Below are 25,547 nucleotides of genomic sequence, written 5' to 3' on the forward strand. Positions count from 1 at the left end.
TTTCATCTTGTCTATCTTTCTGTGAATGTGGTTTTTGTTCCACAGGCTGTATGATTGTAGTTCTTCTTGCTTCTGCTGTCTGTTCTCTGGTGGATGAGGCTCTCTAAGAGGCTTGTGCAGGTTTTCTGATGAGAGGGACTGGTGGTCGGTATAGCTGGGTGTTGCTCTGGTGGCAGAGCTCAGTAAAACTTTAATCCTCTTGACTGGTGATGGGTGGGTCTGGGTTCCCTCCCTGTTGGTTGTTTGGCCTAAGGCAACCCAACACTGGAGCCTACCTGAGCTTTTTGTTGGAGCTAATGGCACACTCTGGGAGGGCTCACGTCCAGGAGTACTTCCCAGAACTTCTGCTGCCAGTGTCCCCGTCCCCACGGTAAGCCACAGCCAGCCCCCGCCTCCGCAGGAGACCCTCCATCACCAGCAGGTAGGTCTGGTTCAGTCTCCTATGGGGTCACTGCTCCTTCCCCTGGGTCCCGATGCGCACACTACTTTGTGTGTGCCCTCCAAGAGTGGAGTCTCTGTTTCCCCCAGTCCTGTCAAAGTCCTGCAATCAAATCCCACTAGCCTTCAAAGTCTGATTCTCTATGAATTCCTCCTCCCATTGTCAGACCCCCATGTTGGGAAGCCTGACATGGGGCTCAGAACCTTCACTCCAGTGGGTGGACTTCTGTGTTATAAGTGTTCTCCAATCTGTGAGTCTCCCACCCAGCAGTTATGGGATTTGATTTTATTGTGATTGCACCCCTCCTACTGTCTCACTGCGGCTTCTCCTTTGTCTTTGCATGTGGGGTGTATTTTTTGGTGAGTTCCAGTGTCTTCCTGTTGATGATTGTCCAGCAGCTAGTTTTGATTCTGGTGTTCTCACAAGAGGGAGTGAAAGCACGTCCTTCTACTCTGCCATCTTGGTTCAGGCTCCCAAGTTCGCATTCCCTGCTCACATATTGTAGCTCTCTCTGGGACACTTTTCCACCCCTTAGAGATTACCTTTTAAAGGTTGTGATTAACTTTAAAACTCAGGATTTAAAATGTCTTTAGGCAACGTCCTAATAACAGATGTTACTGGACAGGAAGAGAGTAGCCTATGGTGGCATTAAGTGGGTCTGTCACTCAGCGTCTTCTTCCCTCTTCTCAGCGGTCTGCCAGTCTTCCATGATTTCATTTGAAGATTAGACAGGGGCCTTAGGACTTCATGGTCACGTGTGTAAACCAGTTTGAAATCCGAGGATGGAAAAGAAGGGACACGTGGAAGTGGTAATAGTGTCTTTCTATGGAGGGAGTGTTTAGAATTATTATAACAAGCAAATACATTTTGCTTAATTTTGTAAGACTAGTTTTTGGTATTTCGAGTATTCCTTATTTTATATTTAACTGTGATGTCTCTGTTACCCCTCAGGAAGTTTGTGACATGAAATCTGAGGGTCAGGCCACTGTCATTCAGCAGCTGGAGCAGACCATTGAGGATCTGAGGACCAAAATAGCTGAGCTAGAGAAGCAGTACCCAGCCACAGACATGGAGGCGGCCGCCTCCGGAGACGCGTGTCTGCGAGCTCTCAGGTTGGGAGAAAAGGATGTAGTGCCTCAAAGGATTTTACAGGCAAAGTCAATCCAGACGTCCCCGACAGAGGAGGGTGGGACGCTGACTCGTCCTCCCACGGGCGCCCTGCCTGAGGCCGCGAATGGAGACTCAACCGGGCCGTCCTCACCTCCCGGACCTCAGACCAAATTCTGTGCAGAGATTTCTTTGGTCGTGTCTCCAAGGCGAATATCAGTTCAGCTCGATGCACATCCATCCCTGCAGGCTCCACCACCCACGTCGCTGCCCTGGTCTGATGGTCAAGGACAGGCGAGCTCACAGCCTTCCCATCCTTCTTTTCACACGGAGTTTGAAACCAGCCACGAGCACTCTGCTTTCCCCTCCTCTGAAAACAGCCGTGACATCCCCACTGCGCTGCCTCTGTCTCCCACGTTCTCCCACCAGATGCCTGGTCTGGGTACCGTGGCTCCTCCACGGCCCCCGCCCCATGTCGCGCCTGAGCCTGCACTGCCCAGCCCACCGTGCCCCTCACCTCCTCCTCTGCCTGGTCCAGAGATGCTGCAACACCCTCCCCTACCTTTGCCTGGTGAGGGAATTCCTCCCGCCCCCCCTCTTCCCGCAGTGGGAATTCCTCCCGCCCCCCCTCTTCCTGGCGTGGGAATTCCTCCCGCCCCCCCTCTTCCCGCAGTGGGAATTCCTCCCGCCCCCCCTCTTCCCACAGTGGGAATTCCTCCCGCCCCCCCTCTTCCCACAGTGGGAATTCCTCCCGCCCCCCCTCTTCCCACAGTGGGAATTCCTCCCGCCCCCCCTCTTCCCACAGTAGGAATTCCTCCCGCCCCCCCTCTTCCTGGCGTGGGAATTCCTCCCGCCCCCCCTCTTCCCACGGTGGGAATTCCTCCCGCCCCCCCTCTTCCCGGGGTAGGAATTCCTCCCGCCCCACCTCTTCCCGGGGTGGGAATTCCTCCCACCCCCCCTCTTCCTGCAGTAGGAATTCCTCCCGCCCCTCCTCTTCCCGGCATGGGAATTCCTCCCGCCCCCGCTCTTCCCGGGGTAGGAATTCCTCCCGCCCCACCTCTTCCCGGGGTGGGAATTCCTCCCGCCCCACCTCTTCCCGGGGTGGGAATTCCTCCCGCCCCCCCTCTTCCCGGGGTGGGAATTCCTCCCGCCCCCCCTCTTCCCAGCGTGGGAATTCCTCCCGCCCCCCCTCTTCCCAGTGAAGGAATTCCTCCTGCTCCCCCTCTTCCCAGTGAAGGAATTCCTCCCGCTCCCCCTCTTCCCAGTGAAGGAATTCCTCCCGCCCCTCCTCCTCCTTTGCCAGGTGTGAGGGTTCCGCCTCCTCTAGCCCCTCCCCCTCCTCCCCCTCCTGGAACAGGTGTCCCCCCACCCCCCCCCACCCCCTCTGCTTCCTGGATCCGGCCTTCCTCTCCCACCACAAGCTGGGAGTACCACTTCACCAACACTGCAGGCATGTGGATTTCTTCCTCCACCGTTGCCAGCTGGCTTGTTTGGATTCGGGTTGAACCAGGACAGAGGCAGCAGGAAGCAGCCAATAGAGCCTTGTCGGCCGATGAAGCCTCTGTATTGGACGAGAATTCAACTGCACAGTAAAAGGTAACATGAACACGGGCTCATCTTTGCACAATATTGTCAATACGAGGGAAGCATTTTCCTTTAAAACTCAGGAGAAAAATGAGTAAAAATAAAATAAATAAAAATAAAACTTGCCTGTAGATGATTACATCAATATTTAGTGAAGCAATTTTAGACTTTTTTCCAGAAGTATCAAAGGGATAAAACAAATGACATGAATCAATGTACAGATTTCTGTCTATATAGTTTTTGATTGACTTTTATAGATAGAGGGATATATTTTTCTTAGCATACATGCTCTGTTGCCTCATTGCAGAACCTCGCTCTGATAAATAGCTTATAAAAGTAAATCAAATCGTTAGACAGACTGACTCTTGAGGATGTTTTCTGCATCCTTTTGAAGGCACGGTCTTGTTTTACTATTCAGAAATGTGCTACACAGAAATATACACATCCACACCCCATGTGTGAAATGATTTAGTTCTGAGCATTTCATGGCACTTCTGTAGATGATATGCAACACTGTGAGGTCATAAAATCACAAACTTATATGATTTTTATAAAAGATATGATATTTGTAAAAGAATGCCTCCCAGCAGGTACGCTGCTGGTGTATTACTTATCCATGGATGGTCCATAACCTGGTTCCCCAACCCCTGGGACGGTACTGGGACATGGCTGTGGAATGTGCCAGTGGGAGAAAAAACATGCCCTTTAAATTTCACTGGACTTCCTTGTCCCAAGTTCTCGTGACTCTTTGAATTTGTGTGTGTGTGTGTGTGTGTGTGTGTGTGTGTGTGTGTGTATGTGATGTGGCACAGATTTAGAAATAGGATATTTACCAGGTTCATTTTCATTTCTTATATTAATTTTCTCTTCACTGAATCATAGTGGGAGAAGAACCTATCTATTTTGACTACTTCTGACTTTGCAGCTCATGCTCTGAGTAATTTGCTGGGTTACTTCTATGTGCCAAGGCATCATTTCCAAATGTGCCCCAAACTCATTTTATCCATATGCAGTATATAAAGTTCTTTTTGTTTTGCTTTATTTGAATGGATATCCCCTTTTTAGGTGGTACTACATGACTCCACAGTCACTGAAGAGGCAGGTGACATGCAGTGATGGGCAGCGGTGGGGAGACGAAGGTGCCTCTGTGGGCATGAAGTGATTTATTTTCAACCCACAAATAACCCACAAAACTGATGGGTCAGGTTGGGTTTGTGAGATATCAGACATTTCCTGCCTTGAGAGCCATACAGAGAGGGGTTCTTCTTTTATGTTTTTATATAGCGACTTGATGACTGAGAATTTCTGGAAATGATTCTTTCCAGGCAAATGTCTCATTCTGTATTGATGCTGTTTCTCATCATGTTGATTAAGCAAATGGTGATTGTACAGAAAAGAGCATCGTCCCCCCTATCTCCCTCCATCCTCCACTGCCTGTCATCCTCTCCCTGTTCCTCTGATGCCTCTGTCCTCCTCGTCCCCATCTGTCCCTGCTCACTGTAATGTCCTGCAGTTTGGTTTGATGGCTCTCTCATGGGTCTTTTGCTTAACTTTAGAGACTCCAGTACTTCACTTATTTGGGAAAAAATTGAAGAGCCATCCATAGATTGTCATGAATTTGAGGAATTATTTTCTAAAACTACTGTAAAGGAAAGGAAGAAACCAATTTCTGACACCATCACAAAGACCAAGGCTAAACAAGTGAGTACTCATGTGTTTTCTGAAATTGGACAGTGTTTTGGGCATAAGTGTGAACTTTCATTAGAGAAAAACATTGACATTGTTTTCTGGGCTGTGTACCCTCCACAGTCTGTAAGCAGGTAGCAGAGGTTAGCATTTTAGAACATGAACTTAAGTAAGACTTTCCCAGATAGAACAACAAATAATTATCTCCACCAAGTAATCATGTTCTGACTACTTTATTTGTAGCTTCATGATACATATTTCCAAAATTTCAGCAATTGCTTGTTTACAGAATTAGTTGTCTAGAAACAAACTGTCACTTGATTGAAATCCATATTAGTGCTAGTATGGATGGAAAGAAAGGTAAGAGTGAGCAAAGGAAAGCAAGCAAGAAATCCAGTCCTTAGTAACCAATCATGTGTTTGGTATTTTGTTGCTATTGTAATACCTGAGTGGATGACCTGCAGAACCCAGCTAAATAGTCACCTTGCACTTGACACAGGGAAGAGACTCTTGCATCCAGTTCCAACATCTCCATTCTGTGTCAGCACCTTTGATCTATCCTGTGACACCTGAGTCCTAAAGAGAAGGAAGAGTGCATTTGGAGGAAAACGTCTTCGTGCAATGTTTTTCCACTGATCCACCCAGTGGCCTTGATCGTGAAATGATTTTGTAGATTTCTCAAGGTGGCCATTCAGGAAAGTGTAGTAAAGTCTTAGAACAATGAGCCCAGAAGGAAGGTATTGCTGTTGGTGCCCATCCTTCACCCTGAAGCGGGGGGAGGTTGGCCGCTCTGTCTTTTTGGGTGAAAGAAATAGAGAGAAATGAGGCCTGAAGCTGGCACAGCTTCCCCAGGCGAGTGGCAACTAAGGGGTGATGTGATTCTGTGAACTTTTGCTACTGACCTGGAAGTTGTAGCTAGAAGTCTGACCCAGAGATATTTCCATCCATATTTATTTCGAAGCAGACAGCTGCCCCCAGATGGGTGCTGAAGAATCCAGCCAGGAGGGGTGGGTTTGAATGGAACCTCTAGCTGAGCTGGGGGCAGCCTCACCACAGGCATCTCTATTAATCTGACGATGATGCAAACCCAAATGTGATGCAGTTGCATTTTTCAGAACCGTTTATGATGACACAGCTGGTTGCTGGTGACTTTATATCAGAAAAGGCACTGAATAAATATTTGTTTGACAAATAAGCCAGCTGGCTGGAGGAGGAGGGCTTTATACGTATCAGTGGCTATACCCAGTAGTGATTAAAAGCCAGAAAATAACTCATCTCATAATAAGCAATATCGCCAAGGTGACTTTGTCAATGGAATGAAGGTAAATGGAAAACCACGTTTTTCTGGCAGAGGTAAATGTTCTAAACGGCATGTTTGCATATAGTACATGTCGGCTGAGTCATCACACCTCTTCCCATGGACTGTATCAGAAATGGAAAAGCTGTCTGGTTGGGGAATATGGGTGGGGAGCGCAGAGGCCGGGTAGAGCGAGGCAGCGGGGTTGTCACATGATGAAGGGCAGGGGTGATGTGGACGTCACTAGTCTAGGGATGAAATTCTCCAAAACGCCAAGCACGCCCTCCATATCTCCTGTCACCACTTTTTTTCTGTTAAATGAACAGAGATGAGGAAACTGCCGCATGTTACCTGCAAGTATAGGATTTCATGATTTTTTTGACGTAGCGTTCAGTTTTTAAGCCTACTGAAATAAGATTTCTGTCCAAATCATGAAGACTTCAGACTCAGCTAGCTGGCATGAGATGGCCCCCTTGCACAGGACCATCGTGCAGCATCATGTCTGCACAGTGGTCTCACTCTGTCGTGAGCCCATCAGTAAACTGTGGGTATGAGCCTTTGCCAGTGCTGTCATTTGCACCCGTTGGTGGTGACACAGCTATTGACCTGCAGCTTAAAGAGGGTTTTTGGACCAGTCTCCATCCTGACTCCTGATGAGCTTGTCAGCATATCCTTGGCCAGGGTCTTGTACTCAGCTCTGCTATTCAGGTTTGTTTTGGGAGGGATAAAGTAATTTTTCCAGTATGTTGGTAAGAGAAAAATCTACTACAAAGTGTTAGATGGCTGAAGAAAGCCAGTTTTATTTAACTCTGTTGTATTTGGAAGAAAAATTTACCCATTCCAACTACTTGAGACATGTAAAATTTCGTTTAAGGAAAACGTATTTTCCATATGCATGCAAGCACACTGAGCCCTGAGCAACACGGACTTGGGGCACCAACCTCCGCGCAGTCCAAGATCTCTGTACAAATTATAATCAGCCTTTTGTATTCGGGGTCCCCCCATATCCGAGGTTCCACATCCATGGACAAAATCACCCTCAGCTCGTGTAGTGCTGCAGTATTTACTACTGAAAAGACTCTGTGTGTCAGCGGACCTGCACAGTCCAAACCATTGACCTGTGGTTGCCCTTGTTATAGGTGGACACTGATTTCCAGTGGGACTGATAGCCGTTGACCTGTGGCTGCCCTTGGTATATGTGGACCCTGATTTCCAGTGAGACTGATTGCCGTTGATGCTATAGCCTGTGTTTATGGAGGTTTTTCTAGCCACTCTTGTCACACACGGTGGAAGCCAAGAGCTCTGGTTTCTCCAAATACTTTAAAATAGCTGGATAATATTTCTGTGATCTGTCCTCTTCTTGAAAGTAAGTCTGCGGCTGGATGCACTGGCCTTTAGTAGCTCTCTCGGGAGATATGTCTTCTGTGTGACCACAGAGGTCCCCCACCTGGACAGCTTGCTCTGTGGCATAAAGAGAAGGGGCTGCTCTCTGGACTCTGGAGCGGCTGCAGTGAGGCATGTCTGGTGTCTCTCAGCCCTTTGTCCTCCGGGGAACCCAACACAGAGCTTTCCTTATTTTTTCATGGAACCTGTATTTAAGTTGTGTGCCTACATCTTAGCTCACTGGTCTTCATTGTGAGGTTATGAAAGCATAAGGAGATTCGCTGAGAAGGTATAGTTTTATCAGACTATGATTTTACGTAGTTCTCCTTTAGCAAATGAGCGTGATGCTTATAGGTCAGAATTAAATATCGAGCTGCTCACTCGGTGAAACAACAACCGTGTCGCCCAAGGAATCAAGAGGAAGATGAGGTCCCTGTTTGAAACATGACACACACACGCACCTGCCAATTTTTAAGGAACGTCCCAGAGCGAGTGCGTGGTGACCCATGTCCTGTGTCTCACAGGCGAGTTCAGTGCCTGTTAATGTTGAGAGTGACCCTAAGTCACCTCAGGATCTTCATGTCCAAGGAAAGATTAAATTAACCCAAGCTTATGAGCAGGAAGTGGGAGAATTTACACTGGAGTGATCTTGACAGTAGGAATTCCCTGACAAAGAGGTTTCTAGTTAATCCAGTGTCAGATGAGGTCCGAGCAGAGATACTTTGGGAAACAGCAGTAGCAGCAGCAGCTTCAGCAGTAGTACTAGTACCAGCGGGGATCATGGCAGCAGCCCCGGACGCCACGGAGCCTGCAGGCGCGTGGTCCTTGTCTGCGCAGCCCCAAGCTGGCTCATCCTACCCCCTAATCCCGTGAGGGAGACCCCGTACCCCTGGTGCACAGCACACAAAGCTGAGATGCAGGCACGATCTCACGCTCCCAGCGCAGTGAGGGGCAGAGCTCGGGTGCAGACCCAGCCGTTTGGCTGCAGAGCCTGTGTTCCTCCTCATTAGCCATAGGTGTGGATGTGAAATATTATAGATGAGGGCAAGTGTGGGATGGGATTTATAAGAAGACTAGAATAGATCCTTTTTGAAAAGAATCTGAATTTGTACTGATTTTCATATGTGTTCCATATTTAAATGACTAGTTACGTTTATAAAATTGTGTGTGGAGATACTTTTAAAGCCTTTTCTGTATTCTAACAGATTTTGATAAGTACATAAACTATGATACCACCAAATATGACATTTGCCCAATTAAATAAAAGTTTATCAGAGTGATGTGAGCCTTAGACACATAAGCTTTTGTAAGCAGTAAAAATGAGGGCCTTTTGCTTGTGTGGCAAATAAATAGTGGGTGGAGGTACAGCCACTGTGGTTAAACCCATCAAATGTTGAGTGGAGATAGTTTTGATTCCACAAAAAGGGACGTCTCTCTAAAATATGCCTTAAGTCAAAAATGTCTAATAATCCTTAAAAGGTGTGTAAAGGAACATGCTTCCCACAATATAAATTTGCACACAGAACTTAACAAGAGTGAATGAAAAGAATCTGTTTTGCTTTTTAAATACATAATTGCCATTTATATAACCATTTAATGCAACAAATGAATTTCTTCCTGGGTTTCTTCTGTTCTATTTATCAGATTAAAATGCTCTGCCCAAAGAATGGGGGAGAAAAAGAATTCATGACAGTTAAATATTTGTTTGGCTTCAGCTTCTGGAAATATGATTAGAAAAATAGATAGTTAAATCTGCTACTTATTATTAGGGGAGTTAATAAAAGACATTTGGTATTTTGTTCAATCTTGCCATTGTGCTTGCTGACCTAACTTCTAAAAAGCCTTTTTTGTGTATTGTAAAAGTTCATAATAACAATGGGAAAAGAAGCATTCATTACTTAAATGTTCCAATGTGGGAGTGGGTAATGTAACGCCTCCAAGTATTCTTAAGTGAAATAGTAATTGCCATTAAAAGGATTTTTCCTACTATGTTGGGGCGCTGGGAAAACGTGTGAGCTGTCCTTCAAATACTATTGTAAGATTTGTTGGTCGGAAAAGAAAAAAAGCGTATGTATTTTACCTGTGAATCTCTGCTTTACTTTTACTAAGTGCAAATATTTATCTTTAGATTAAAAAATATGTTTTATCATAATCAGTTGATATTTCAGTGTTCACAGGCTGATGGCCTGAATGATCATCTGAGAGGTGTAAGTCTAGTTGTCTGTATTGGTGTTAAGTTTTCCTGTCGTAGCTGGCAAGGGTGTGTTTTGATTGGATGGTTCTATTTGTCTCGTAGACGTAAAATAATGTTTGAAATACCAAATATCTTATAATAAGACAATTTAGATCTGTTTTGGGGAATACATCATAAACATTTTGTACTTTGTAATTTTTAACAGGATGTTTGTTTTTATCAATAATAGAATACATTTCTATTGCAAGCCTTAAAAGTGTATTTACGTAGAAAACCACATCAAAATACAAGGCTATATTTAGACGAACATACGTTTTGTGGATCCTAGATTTGTTTTAGATGTTGAAAGATTCATTATTTTTTTTGGAGATGCTTTTCCTATAATTATTTGTAGAGCATACCCAGTCAATTCAAAGAATGCAATAATAATAACCTCTTTTTTAAAAACTTTCTTTTGGTCAAAATATTATTTTTATACTTGTAAGTAAATGGCTACAAAACAAATAAGCAAAAAGCCTAATGACATAATAAAAAGGAAATATAATTAGGCTAATGATCCTTGACCTTGCTAGATGTATTAGGAAAATTATATCTGATTAATTGTACTTTGGAATTGCAACAATTTAATCATGATGCTGAAGTTTAATTCTTTTGGACTTCATATTTGCATACTATGATGATATTAAGATTTTGTTGGACTAGGTATATTAGAAAAGGGTATTAATTTTTAACGGCTGGGGTGTTCTGTTTATTATGATCCATCGACATTGAAAAAAGGGTTGTTTGGAAAATATACTTGAGATTCATTACATTTTATGATTATCTATGGAAACTAAAACTCATCCTTGCAAAAGTGAGGAAGGATTTTTGGTCAGATGAGGGGAGAGTGTTTTATCAGTACTGCTAGTGTGGAGAACCCGGAAAACTGGAGGGAAGTGGGGCACAAATTACGTTCACTGTTGCATCCCTTTCTTGATCCGATGGGAACAGGGTTTTTCCATTTCAGCCAGGAATGCAGCAAAGAAAAGCAGCAGCCATGCCAGGGAGAGCCAGCACTAACCACTCCGGTCACAGTGGGCGCTGCCCATGGTCAGGACTGAAATGGAGCGAGTTGGCTGGACTTAGGGTGAGGTTGTTGGAGGAGATGAGGCTTGAAGTGGGCCTTGAAGAATGTATTTCATTCAGACATGTACAGAGAAATAAGGGATGGATTTTGAAAATAACACCGCGAGCAGAGATTTCCCTGCATCTTGTTTAAAACCCTAGAAAATCAGCCAGTAGAGCAGCAGGCTTCTGTGTGTGGGGAGCTCCTGTCTGATGGTTTCAGGGATGTGGACGTGGGCTGTTGACAGCCATTTCCCTTCACTGAATATGTGTCCTTCTCATCCTCCAGCAAAAGTCTTTAGGTTTTTCTCATTAGACATAAGAGTGAGAATTGAATTTAGGTAAATTAGACCTGAAGTTAATTTTGATGTCTTGGTGCTACATAGTGGAATGTACTTTTCTATACCATGGACAGCGGCAGGATTCTGGACTATCCCAGAGCAAAGGAGAATTTTATTTCTCGTTTGACTTACACAGTTACCATTATGATAGCTCCTGCCTTTGCCCGTGGGAGGTGATGATGCTGACAGTAGACTGGTTGTTCCCACTGTACCTCCTGTGACCTAAGCTGAAAAATGTTCCCAGTTATTTGGGGACACGAATTTAAGACTTAGAAGAAAAATTAATGTTCTTATTTATATCTCTAGTTTTTTTATTTAAATCAAAATACAAGTAAATGTATGTTTCTTTTTCAAAACGATGTTCATAATGGAAGATTTCTAACATTTCTGCTTATTTTTTGGTTTTGTTAATAAGTGAATTTTAAAATTACTAAACTTGTAACTTGAAACTCCATCTGAAATATCACGTTAAAAATTTCTTTGGAGATGGACCTTCTAGACTGACAGACCAGCAGCTTGACAGGTCCTCTTCCCAGCAAAACAAAAATTTAACTGGTGAGAATTATAACAAAAATACTCATTTAAAGTCTCTGGTGATTCCCGCACAGAGGCTCGGCGCCGAGCAGCACTCACCAGCCCGAGAGGCTTGTCTGCTCACCCGCCGGGGCGGGCGGGGGCTGGGAGCTGAGGCGCGGGCTTCGGTCGGATCCCAGGGAGAGGACTGGGGTTGGCTGCGTGAACACAGCCTGAAGGGTCTAGCGCACCACAACTAGCCGGGAGGGTGCACGAGAAAAAGTCTGCAGCTGCCGAAGAGGCAGGAGACTTTTTCTTGCCTCTTTGTTTCGCGGCGTGCAAGGAGAGGGGATTCAGAGCGCCACTTAAACGAACTCCAGAGACGGGCGCGAGCCGCGGCTATCAGCGCGGACCCCAGAGACGGGCATGAGACGCTAAGGCTGCTGCTGCCGCCACCAAACAGCCTGTGGGCAAGCACAGGTCATTCTCCACACCGCCCCTCCCGGGAGCCTGTGCAGCCCGCCACGGCCAGGCTCCCGTAATCCGGGGACAACTTCCCCGGGAGAGCGCACGGCGCGCCTCAGGCTGCTGCAACGTCACGCCGGCTTCTGCCGCCGCAGGCTCGCCCCGCCTCCTCCGTACCGCTCCCTCCCCCCGGCCTGACTGAGCCAGAGCCCCCGAGTCAGCTGCTCCTTTAACCCCGTTCTGTCTGGGCGGGGAACAGACGCCCTCAGGGGACCTACATGCAGAGGCGGGTCCAAATCCAAAGCTGAACCCCGGGAGCTGTACGAACAAAGAAGAGAAAGGGAAATCTCTCCCAGCAGCCTCAGAAGCAGCGGATTAAAGCTCCACAAACAACTTGATGTGCCTGCATCTGTTGAATACCTGAATAGACAACGAATCATCCCAAATTTAGGAGATGGACTTTGGGAGCAGGATATATTAACTTTTCCCCTTTTCCTTTTTTTTGTGAGTGTAGATATGTATGCTTCTGGGTGAGATTTTGTCTGTATAGCTTTGCTCTCACCGTTAGTCCTAGGGTTAGGTCCGTCCGTTTTTTTTTTTTTGGCTTAAAAATTTTTTTTCTCCCTAATAAATGTTTTCTTAATAATTTTTTCCTTATTTTCTATTTTTAAAAAAATTTTTAATAAGTTTTTTCATATTTTTTATTTTAAAAAATTAAAAAAATTTTTTTCTTAATAAATTTTTTCTAAATAATTTTTTTCTTCTTTTTAGTATAAAAAATTAATAAATCTATCTTTAAAAATTAAAAAAAAATTTTTTTCTTAATAAATTTACTCTTAATAATTTTTTTTCTTATTTTTTATTATAATTGCTTTATTTTATTTTATTTTATCCTCTTTTTTTCTTTCTTTCCATTTTTTCTCCCTTTTATTCTGAGCCGTGTTGATGAAAGGCTCTTGGTGCTCCAGCCAGGCATCAGGGCTGTGCCTCTGAGGTGGGAGAGCCAACTTCAGGACACTGGTCCACAAGAGACCTCCCAGCTCCACGTAATACCAAACGGTGAAAATCTCTCACAGATCTCCATCTCAACATCAAGACCCAGCTTCACTCAACGACCAGCAAGCTACAGTGCTGGACACCCTATGCCAACCAACTAGCAAGAGAGGAACACAGCCCCATCCATTAACAGAGAGGCTGCCTAAAATCATAATAAGGCCACAGACACCCCAAAATACACCACCAGACGTGGACGAACCCACCAGAAAGACAACATCCAGCCTCATCCACCAGAACACAGGCACTAGTTCCCTCCACCAGGAAACCTACACAACCCACTGAACCAACCTTAGCCACTGGGGACAGATACCAAAAACAACGGGAACTACGAACCTGCAGCCTGTGAAAAGGAGACCCCAAACACAGTAAGATAAGCAAAATGAGAAGACAGAAAAACACACAGCAGATGAAGGAACAGGGTCAAAACACACCAGACCTAACAAATGAAGAGGAAATAGGTAGTCTACCTGAAAAAGAATTCAGAATAATGATAGTAAGGATGATCCAAAGTCTTGGAAATAGAATAGACAAAATGCAAGAAACATTTAACAAGGACGTAGAAGAACTAAAGAGGAACCAAGAAACGATGACAAGCACAATAAATGAAATTAAAAATACTCTAGATGGGATCAATAGCAGAATAACTGAGGCAGAAGAACGGATAAGTGACCTGGAAGATAAAATGGTGGAAATAACTACTGCAGACCAGAATAAAGAAAAAAGAATGAAAAGAACTGAGGACAGTCTCAGAGACCTCTGGGACAATATTAAACGCACCAACATTCGAATTATAGGGGTCCCAGAAGAAGAAGAGAAAAAGAAAGGGACTGAGAAAATATTTGAAGAGATTATAGTCGAAAACTTCCCTAATATGGGAAAGGAAATAGTTAATCAAGTCCTGGAAGCACAGAGAGTCCCATACAGGATAAATCCAAGGAGAAACACACCAAGACACATATTAATCAAACTATCAAAAATTAAATATAAAGAAAACATATTAAAAGCAGCAAGGGAAAAAAAACAGATAACACACAAGGGAATCCCCATAAGGTTAACAGCTGATCTTTCAGCAGAAACGCTGCAAGCCAGAAGGGAGTGGCAGGATATACTTAAAGTGATGAAGGAGAAAAACCTACAACCAAGATTACTCTAACCAGCAAGGATCTCATTCAGATTTGATGGAGAAATTAAAACCTTTACAGACAAGCAAAAGCTGAGAGAGTTCAGCACCACCAAACCAGCTTTACAACAAATGCTAAAGGAACTTCTCTAGGCAAGAAACACAAGAGAAGGAAAACACCTACAATAACAAACCCAAAACATTTAAGAAAATGGGAATAGGAACATACATATCGATAATTACCTTAAATGTAAATGGATTAAATGCTCCCACCAAAAGACACAGACTGGCTGAATGGATACAAAAACAAGACCCATATATATGCTGTCTACAAGAGACCCACTTCAGACCTAGAGACACATACAGACTGAAAGTGAGGGGATGGAAAAAGATATTCCATGCAAATGGAAATCAAAAGAAAGCTGGAGTAGCAATTCTCATATCAGACAAAATAGACTTTAAAATAAAGACAATTACAAGAGACAAAGACGGACACTATATAATGATCAAGGGATCGATCCAAGAGGAAGGTATAACAATTGTAAATATTTATGCACCCAACATAGGAGCACCTCAATACATAAGGCAAATACTAACAGCCATAAAAGGGGAAATCGACAGCAACACAATCATAGTAGGGGACTTTAACACCCCACTTTCACCAATGGACAGATCATCCAAAATGAAAATAAATAAGGAAACACAAGCTTTAAATGATACATTAAACAAGATGGACTTAATTGATATTTATAGGACATTCCACCCAAAAACAACAGAATACACATTTTTCTCAAGTGCTCATGGAACATTCTCCAGGATAGATCATATCTTGGGTCACAAATCAAGCCTTGGTAAATTTAAAAAAATTGAAATCGTATCAAGTATCTTTTCCGACCACAATGCTATGAGACTAGATATCAATTACAGGAAAAGATCTGTAAAAAATACAAACACATGGAGGCTACACAATACACTACTTAATAACGAAGTGATCACTGAAGAAATCAAAGGGGAAATCAAAAAATACCTAGAAACAAATGACAATGGAGACACGACGATCCAAAACCTATGGGATGCAGCAAAAGCAGTTCTAAGAGGGAAGTTTATAGCAATACAAGCCTACATCAAGAAACAGGAAACATCTCGAATAAACAACCTAACCTTGCACCTAAAGCAATTAGAGAAAGAAGAACAAAAAAACCCCAAAGCTAGCAGAAGGAAAGAAATCATAAAGATCAGATCAGAAATAAATGAAAAAGAAATGAAGGAAACAATAGCAAAAATCAATGAAACTAAAAGCTGGTTCTTTGAGAAGATAAACAAAATTGATAAACCATTAGCCAGACTCATCAAGAGAAAAAAGGAGAAGACTCAAATTAATAGAAATAGAAATGAAAAAGGAGAAGTAACCACTGACACTGCAGAAATACAAACGATCATAAGAGATTACTACAAGCAACTCTATGCTAATAAAATGGACAACCTGGAAGAAATGGACAGATTCTTAGAAATGCACAACCTGCCGAGACTGAACCAGGAAGAAATAGAAAATATGAACAGACCAATCACAAGCACTGAAATTGAAACTGTGATTAAAAATCTTCCAACACACAAAAGCCCAGGACCAGATGGCTTCACAGGCGAATTCTATCAAACATTTAGAGAAGAGCTAACACCTATCCTTCTCAAACTCTTCCAAAATATTGCAGAGGGAGGAACACTCCCCAACTCATTCTACGAGGCCACCATCACCCTGATACCAAAACCAGGCAAAGATGTCACAAAGAAAGAAAACTACAGGCCAATATCACTGATGAACATAGATGCAAAAATCCTCAACAAAATACTAGCAAACAGAATCCAACAGCACATTAAAAGGATCATACACCATGATCAAGTGGGGTTTATTCCAGGAATGCAAGGATTCTTCAATATACGCAAATCAATCAACGTGATACATCATATTAACAAATTGAAGGAGAAAAACCATATGATCATCTCAATAGATGCAGAGAAAGCTTTCGACAAAATTCAACACCCATTTATGATAAAAGTCCTGCAGAAAGTAGGCATAGAGGGAACTTTCCTCAACATAATAAAGGCCGTATATGACAAACCCACAGCCAACATTGTCCTCAATGGTGAAAAACTGAAACCATTTCCACTAAGATCAGGAACAAGACAAGGTTGCCCACTCTCACCACTATTATTCAACATAGTTTTGGAAGTGTTAGCCACAGCAATCAGAGACGAAAAAGAAATAAAAGGAATCCAAATCGGAAAAGAAGAAGTAAAGCTGTCACTGTTTGCAGATGACATGATACTATACATAGAGAATCCAAAAGATGCTACCAGAAAACTACTAGAGCTAATCAATGAATTTGGTAAAGTAGCAGGATACAAAATTAATGCACAGAAATCTCTTGCATTCCTGTATACTAATGATGAAAAATCTGAAAGTGAAATTAGGAAAACACTCCCGTTTACCATTGCAACAAAAAGAATAAAATACCTAGGAATAAACCTACCTAAGGAGACAAAAGACCTGTATGCAGAAAATTATAGGACACTGATGAAAGAAATTAAAGATGATACAAATAGATGGAGAGATATACCATGTTCTTGGATTGGAAGAATCAACATTGTGAAAATGACTCTGCTACCCAAAGCAATCTACAGATTCAATGCAATCCCTATCAAACTACCACTGGCATTTTTCACAGAACTAGAAAAAAAATTTCACAATATGTATGGAAACACAAAAGACCCCGAATAGCCAAAGCAATCTTGAGAACGAAAAATGGAGCTGGAGGAATCAGGCTCCCTGACTTCAGACTATATTACAAAGCTACAGTAATCAAGACAGTTTGGTACTGGCACAAAAACAGAAATATAGATCAATGGAACAGGATAGAAAGCCCAGAGATAAGCCCACGCACATATGGTCACCTTATCTTTGATAAAGGAGCTAAGCATATACAGTGGAGAAAAGACAGCCTCTTCAATAAGTGGTGCTGGGAAAATTGGACAGGTACATGTAAAAGTATGAAATTAGAACACTCCCTAACACCATACACAAAAATAAACTCAAAATGGATTAAAGACCTAAGTGTAAGGCCAGACACTATCAAACTCTTAGAGGAAAACATAGGCAGAACACTGTATGACATAAGTCACAGCAAGATCCTTTTTGACCCAGGTCCTAGAGAAATGGAAATAAAAACACAAATAAACAAATGGGACCTAATGAAACTTAAAAGCTTTTGCACAGCAAAGGAAACCATAAACAAGACCAAAAGACAACCCTCAGAATGGGAGAAAATATTTGCAAATGAAGCAACGGACAAAGGATTAATCTCCAAGATTTACAAGCAGCTCATGCAGCTCAATAACAAAAAAACAAACAACCCAATCCAAAAATGGGCAGAAGACCTAAATAGACATTTCTCCAAAGAAGAGATACAGATTGCCAACAGACACATGAAAGAATGCTCAACATCATTAATCATTAGAGAAATGCAAATCAAAACTACAATGAGGTATCATCTCACACCGGTCAGAATGGCCATCATCAAAAAATCTAGAAACAATAAATGCTGGAGAGGGTGTGGAGAAAAGGGAACACTCTTGCACTGTTGGTGGGAATGTAAATTGATACAGCCACTATGGAGAACAGTATGGAGGTTCCTTAAAAAACTAAAAATAGAACTACCATATGACCCAGCAATCCCACTACTGGGCATATACCCTGAGAAAACCATAATTCAGAAAGAGTCATGTACCAAAATATTCATTGCAGCTCTGTTTACAATAGCCAGGACATGGAAGCAACCTAGGTGTCCATCATCGGATGAATGGATAAAGAAGATGTGGCACATATATACAATGGAATATTACTCAGCCATAAAAAGAAATGAAATGGAGGTGTTTGTAATGAGGTGGATGGAGTTAGAGTCTGTCATACAGAGTGAAGTAAGTCAGAAAGAGAAAAACAAATACAGTATGCTAACACATATATATGGAATCTAAGGGGAAAAAAAAAAAAAAGAGGTCATGAAGAACCTAGTGGCAAGATGGGAATAAAGACACAGACCTACTAGAGAATGGACTTGAGGATATGGGGAGGGGGAGGGGTGAGATGTGACAGGGTGAGAGAGTGTCATGGACATATATACACTACCAAATGTAAAATAGATAACTAGTGGGAAGCAGCCGCATAGCACAGGGAGATCAGCTCGGTGCTTTGTGACCACCTAGAGGGGTGGGATAGGGAGGGTGGGAGGGAGGGAGATGCAAGAGGGAAGAGATATGGCAACATATGTATATGTGTAACTGATTCACTTTGTTGTAAAGCAGAAGCTAGCACACCATTGTAAAGCAATTATACTTCAATAAAGATGTTTAAAAAAAAAAAAATAAAGTCTCTGGAAATTGTCCTCAGGGCACAGAGGAAATGGAGAAACACCCACTCAAAAAGACCTCCTGAAACTCGGTTAGGACAGTGAGACCCACAGCGTCTGAGCCCTGAGATGCTCCGTTCCAGCCTCTGGTGTGTGCAGCCTGGACGGGCTCTGTCTGTGGCTGTGGCCCTACCTTGGGAGGGCAGGAAGCTGGCATCTCTACTCTAGTCAGTCCCCTGTTGCAGAAGCTCTGTTCCAGGCAACCACGGAGAACTAGGGAAACAGCTGAGAAGGGCCGTCCATGGATCACAGTCAGCCCTGGATGTCAGGAAGGCCGTGCACGTTGCCCCCACTCAGGAGCCATTAGGGCAGGACACGGGCACCAGGACAGTGTCCCTAAACCTCATCAGACTCATCAGAACTGAGTGGGATCTTCATTGTACTAGTGTCTTAAACACACCTTTGTGCAAATATTGACCTGGGGACAACTCCTAATCCAGGTTTAAAAATAAAGTCCCTCATGTCTGGCAACCTGAAGGCTGTGTGCATGCCCAAGACTGCAACTTTTCAGGAGCAATTAGAGAAAATCCAAGTTATTAGTTCCTGGCTCAGTGTGGGAAAAAAATTCTGTAAATGCCCTCTAAGGCAACAGGCCCCAACCTTTTTGGCACCAGGGACCAGTTTCGTGGAAGACAGTTTTTCCACGGACCGGGGTGGGGGGATGGTTTGGGGATGATTCAAGCGCATTACATTTATTGTGCACTTTATTTCTATTATTATTACATTGTAATATATAATGGAATAATTATACAACTCACCATAATGCAGAATAAGTGGGAGCCCTGATCTTGTTTTCCTGCAACTAGATGGTCCATCTGAGAGGGATGGGAGACAGTGACACCCGAGGTGTGTTCCTTATGCCCACTGTACTCCATAATCTCGTTTTGGTTGCTGTCACTGCAGAAAACCCTGCTTCACAAGGATAGGATGTTGGAAATGGAAGCAGGCTTTTCAGTGTTTCTGTGGCAATCTCAGGATATTCCGCCTTGACTTTAATCCAGAACGTATGGAGATGTGAAGTTGTCTTAAACATACTTTTAAGGTCACTGTCATTTGCGATCTCGAGCAGTTGATCCTCTTCTAGCACGGACAAAGTCGATTCACCTGGCTTATTCACAAATGGGTTGTGGTTCCATTCCTTCCCAGTTTGGGGGTCTTTTGTGGTTGGGAAGTAATGCTCAAACTCTTTTGAAAGCTGAGATAGGTGATCATGCACCAGCTGGGAGAAAGAAGGCCCTGGCTTAGTCTCTTTCAAAATCTCTGCTAATGTTTGAATCATGTCAAAAATCCCAATGTTCACTCGTTGGCCCCATAATTCCAGTTTGGCTTTGAATGCAGCCATTTTATCTGCCGACTTGAATACAGTTGTCGTTCTCCCCTGAAGTGACAGATTGAGTTCCTTGAGCAGGTTGAATATGTCACACAAATAAGCAAGTTTTGCCACCCATTCTGTGTCACTGAAATGTGCTGCCATTGGTGACTGTTTTTCTGAAAGAAATCTCTGGAGCAGCTCTCGTAACTCAGAAACTCTGGCCAGTGTTCTACCTTTAGAAAGCCATCTCACCTCTGTGTATAAGAGAAGACGTGTGTGCTCTGCGTCCATCTCTTCACAAAGCTGTATGAACAGACATGAGTTAAGGGCATGTTCTTTAATGTGGTTGATAATTTTAATCATATCCTGCAAAACGTTGTTAACAGGTGACATTTTTCAGCTAGCCAGCATTTCTCTATGGATGACACAGTGCGTAGGCTCACATTCAGAAGCGACCTCTTTGACCAGAGTAGTGAAACCAGAAAGCCATCCAGCCATGGCAGCCACTCCATCCATTCATATACCGACACAAAATGACCAATTCAGTTTTCCTGATAGTAATCAAAGACTGGAACTAGTTCTGCAGCTGTGGTGTTGGTTGGCAACAAAAGTGCACATAATATATCCTCAGGCACATCCTCCTGAAAAGCATGTTGCACAAAAACAAGCATTGTTGCCTTGTTGTCAACATCGGTAGACTCGTCAACCTGGATGGCATACCATGGAGACTCACTAATCCTCTCTAACAATTGTGCCTCAATATCCTCTGCTGTTTCATCAATTCATCTACTTATGGTGCTAGCCAAAAGAGGAACATGTGCCACCATTTGAACTGCAGCCTCTCCTAAAAGTTCATGCAAATGTCCTTAGCAGCAGGCAGGATCAACTCTTCTCCAGTAGTAAAGGGCTTCTTAGTTTTAGCAATGCGGTTAGCCACTAAGAATGATGCTGTCAGTGCAGATACATTTGATGAAGTGCTGGCCTTCAATAATCGCTTCTGTTCTTTGTGTTCACGTTTTTTTTTTCTTTTGAAAAAATCTGAAGCCTTGTCTTTTAATGCAGGGTGCTTGGTCTCCATGTGGCGAAGCCATTTTGAAGGTTTCATGGCTTTGATGGATAGCCAGTCACCACATATTATACAAAGCGGGCTTGGAGAATGTGAATCACCTGTTGCAATGAACCCATAATTTAAGTAGGCCTCTTGGTATTTTCTTTTAAATGCAGCTTTCTTTTTGTTGGCAGTCTTAGAGTCTTCTGTTGTCTCATCGTTGGGTCTTTCCCCCTTTTCAAAGAAGCTCTCTAGTGATGTTTATTTTTTACTCATTTCGGCTAGGGTTAGCTTGTGGGCTTATGAAAACTATGATTGAGCAAGTGCGCAGTGCAGGAAAGAGGCACGGACATAAGTGGTAAATAAAATAATGGGCGGGACACATGTGGACTAAAATAAGTGTCGGATTCTGACTTCAAGCTTTCCACCAAATGCAGCTGTACAATTGAAGTACATCAATTCACTTGCCACTATAAAGCCTACCACCAGATGCAGCTTAATTGTCACCTGCCACTCACTGATAGGGTTTTGATATGAATCTGCAAGCAATTGATTTATTATGGTCTCTGTGCAGTCAAACCTCTCTGCTAATGGTAATCTGTATTTGCAGCCACTCCCCAGTGCTAGCATCACTGCCTCAGCTCTACCTCAGATCATGCATCAGGCATTAGATTCTCATAAGGAGCACGCAACCTAGATGCCTTGCATGCATAATTCACAGTAGGGTTCGCACTCCTGTGAAAATCTAATGCCACCGCTGATCTGACAGGAGGCAGAGCTCAGGTGGTAATGCAAGCGATGGGGAGTGGCTGTAAATACAGATGAAGCCTCGCTTGCTCACCCGCCGCTCACGTCCTGCTGTGCAGCCCATTTCCAGGTGGGCCACGGACTGGTATGGGGGTTTAGGGATCCCTGCTCTAAGGCGTGCCCTGTATCTCACCCACAGAGTGGTTAAGGGTAAAGCTTTAAGTGGTTAAAGGAGCGGAAGCACACTCTTTAGCTTTCGCTTTAGATAAAAACATGGGGAAGCGTGTGTGCAGGAAGGTCAGGTAGCACACTGCAGCAGGAACAGACTTCCCTGGGCGGGTTTGACCACGTCACTGAGCAAATGAACAAGCAAACACAAACTCAATAAGCTCTGGGGCCGAGAAGGGAAAGTCCGTACCCAGAGCTGCTGTTATGTTATCTGAAATGTCCGGTTTTCAACAATAGTAAATGAGACATACAAGGAAGCAAAAAAAATGTGACCCATATACAGAGAAGCAAATGAACAGGCAACAGAAACTTTGTTCAAAGGGGCCCATGTGTTGTATTTAACAGAAATAGACTTCAAAGCACCATTCTAAATGTCTCCAAAGAACTGAAGAAAACAGTTTCTAAGAAATAAAGGAAGATATGATGATAATGTCTCATCAAATTGAGAACATCAGTAAAAAGAAATTATTTAAAAATTCTAGAGCTGAAAAATACAATAACTAAAATGAAAAAAGAAAAGCACTAAGTGGTTGAACAATGGTTTGTGACGGGTGGCAGAAAAAAACTATCAACAAACTTGAAGATAAATCAATAGAGACTATGTAGTCTGAAAAACAGAAAAAAGGAAGTTGAAACCTCAGAAAAATGTGGGATACCATTAAGTGACCGATGTACATGAAATGTGAGAATCAGAAGGAGAGGAGAGAGAAAAAGGTGCAGAAAATTATTAGAAGTTGTAATGGGTGAAAAGTTCCCAAATTTGATGAAAACACTCATATACACATCTAAGTTTTGTGAACTTCAAGTAGGCAAATACAAAGAGATCTTAGTTATATCTTAGTCAAAATGTGGAAAGCCAAAAGTAAAGGAAAAAGTCTTGAAAGCAGTGAGAGAGAAATAACTCATCACATACAAGGAAACTGCAGCAATGTTAGCAGCAGACTTAACAGAACTAGCGGAGACCAGAAAGCAGTGGGATGACATATTCAAATGCTGAAATGAAAGCGACCAACCAAGATCTTACATCTAGCAAAACAAGTGTTCATAAATGAAAGTGAAATAAAGGCATTCTCAGATAAACAAAAACTGCGAGAATTTCTTGCTACCAGACCTGCCTTCTAATACTAAAAGGGTGTTCTTCAGTCTGAAGGTAAATTACATCAGACCTGCATGCACGCGCACATACACAACCCACCGCTGGTAAACATAATTTTCATCTACACAAAATACTGTGTATTTCTTCTCCTTGATTCTTCTGACTGACTTAAAAACAACTGCAGAAAACAATTTGTATGTTTTTGAGCCTGTGACACCCAGAAATGAAATATATTTGAGAACAAAGGAAACTAGTAGAAACAAAAGCTGTGTTGTTACAGTCAGGAATTGACACCATGTGGCGTGTGAATCTACAGAAAACAGTGAAGAGAACAATAAAGGGTAAACAAGAAGGTGAATATAACAAGCTACATGAATATATCTGTCTCCTTCGCTCTCTCAACTTCTTTAAAAGACGTATAATTACATAAATTGATGATAACAGTTTGTACCATATATAAATCACAGACAGTATGTGTAACAGTAATAACATAAACAGGTGGTGAGTGAATGGACGTATAGAGGAGTGAAGTTTCTATGTTTCTGGAATTAAGTCAGTATAAATATGAAGTAGATTCTGGTAAATTAAGATAAATATTGTAAGACCTAGAGCAACCACTAAGAAGACTCAAATACTGTATAAAATGAAATCACTAAAGGAATTAAATATCCACTTAATCCATGTATCCATCCATTACAAAAGAAGGCAATAAAGGAAGAACAGAGGAACAAAAAAGACATGAGATATACAGAAAACAAAATGAAAAATAGCAGATATAAATTCAACCATATGGATAATAACTTTAACTGTGAATGTATTAAGTAATCCACTCAAAAGGCAGACATTGTCAGATTGGATAAAAAGAAATCTAAGTATATATTGTATTATAAGAGACATACTTCAGATTCAAAGATACAAATAGGTTGGAAGTAAAAAGAACAACTTTAAACAACCATAAAAGAGCTGGAGTAGCTATACTGATATCACACAACATAGACTTAAAAGAAATGTTAGCAGAGGTAAAGTGGACATTCCATAATAATGAAAGTGTCAATCTACCAGAAGATTTCTAAACAGGTAGGCATCTAACAACAGTGTCCCAAAATACATGAAGAAAAAACTGACAGAATTTAAGGGAGAAATGAATACTATGTGGACACTACAATAGCCCACTTTTAATAATGGATAGAAAGTTAAGCAGAAGATAAACAAGGAAATAGAATACTTGGACAACAGTATAAACAAACTAGATCTAAGAGACATGGAGCATTCCACTCAGCATCTGCAGAATCAGCAGAACACACATACTGCTCAAGCATTCGTAGAATGTTCTCCAGGATGGACCATATGCTAGGACACACACACAAAAAAGCCTTAAAAAATTTGAGGAGATCAAAGCCTTAATAAGTTTAAAACTATTGAAAAACAAAGTGTGGTTTCTGATCATAATGGAATTAAATTAGAAAAAAGCCTTAAAAAATTTGAGGAGATCAAAGCCTTAATAAGTTTAAAACTATTGAAAAACAAAGTGTGGTTTCTGATCATAATGGAATTAAATTAGAAAAAAAACTTAAAAAATTTGAGGAGATCAAAGCCTTAATAAGTTTAAAAGTATTGAAAAACAAAGTGTGGTTTCTGATCATAATGGAATTAAATTAGAAATCAATAAAAAATTTGGGGAATTTTCAGATCTGTAAATATTAAACCCTTGAATAACAAATGATTCAAAAAAGAAATCACAAGAAAAATTAGAAAATACTTTGAAATGAATATAGGTGAAATCACAATAAATTAAATTTTATATTGTATATAAATATATACATATTTTATATATAACATAATATATTAAATATATTTAGTACTATGCAAGTAGATCAGTGCTCAGAGAAATTTATAGTAAATATCTTATTAAAAAAGAAAAAATATCTGAAATCAATCTTACCTTCCACCTTAAAAAATAAAAAAGAAGAGCAAAGTAAGCCCTAAGCAAGTAGAAAGAAGGAAATAATAAACACTAGAGTGGAAATAAATGAAATAAATAATAGAAAAATAATAGAGAAAGTAAATGTAACTGAAAGTTGAATATCTGAGAAGATAACAAAATTGACAAACCTTTAGCTAGACCATGAAAAATAGGAAGATTCAAATTACTAAAATCAGGAATAAAAGAAAAGACATAACTACTGACCTTATACAAATAAAAAAGCATAAGGGGGTACTATGAACAATCATATGACAACACATTAGTTAACTTAGATGAAATGGACAAATTCTTAGAAAAACTGACTCAGGAAGAAATAGAAAATCTGAATAGAAAGTAGAGACTTAATCAGTAAAAGACAAACAAAACAACCCCAAGAAAACTAC

At 41.8% G+C, this 25,547-nt stretch overlaps 1 protein-coding gene across 1 annotated transcript in view; it reads left to right on the top strand.

The window, feature by feature from the left end:
- The window catches only part of LOC133091320 (formin-2-like), a 345,797-nt gene that overhangs the window by 128,843 nt on the left and 191,407 nt on the right, over positions 1-25,547 (top strand). The window contains 3 exon segments of the mRNA XM_061190473.1: positions 1,391-2,918; positions 2,920-3,142; positions 4,687-4,831. Coding sequence (XP_061046456.1) covers positions 1,391-2,918; positions 2,920-3,142; positions 4,687-4,831 — 1,896 coding nt within the window.

Source organism: Eubalaena glacialis, chromosome 1 (assembly GCF_028564815.1).
Source record: "Eubalaena glacialis isolate mEubGla1 chromosome 1, mEubGla1.1.hap2.+ XY, whole genome shotgun sequence".
Lineage (NCBI taxonomy): Eukaryota > Metazoa > Chordata > Mammalia > Artiodactyla > Balaenidae > Eubalaena > Eubalaena glacialis.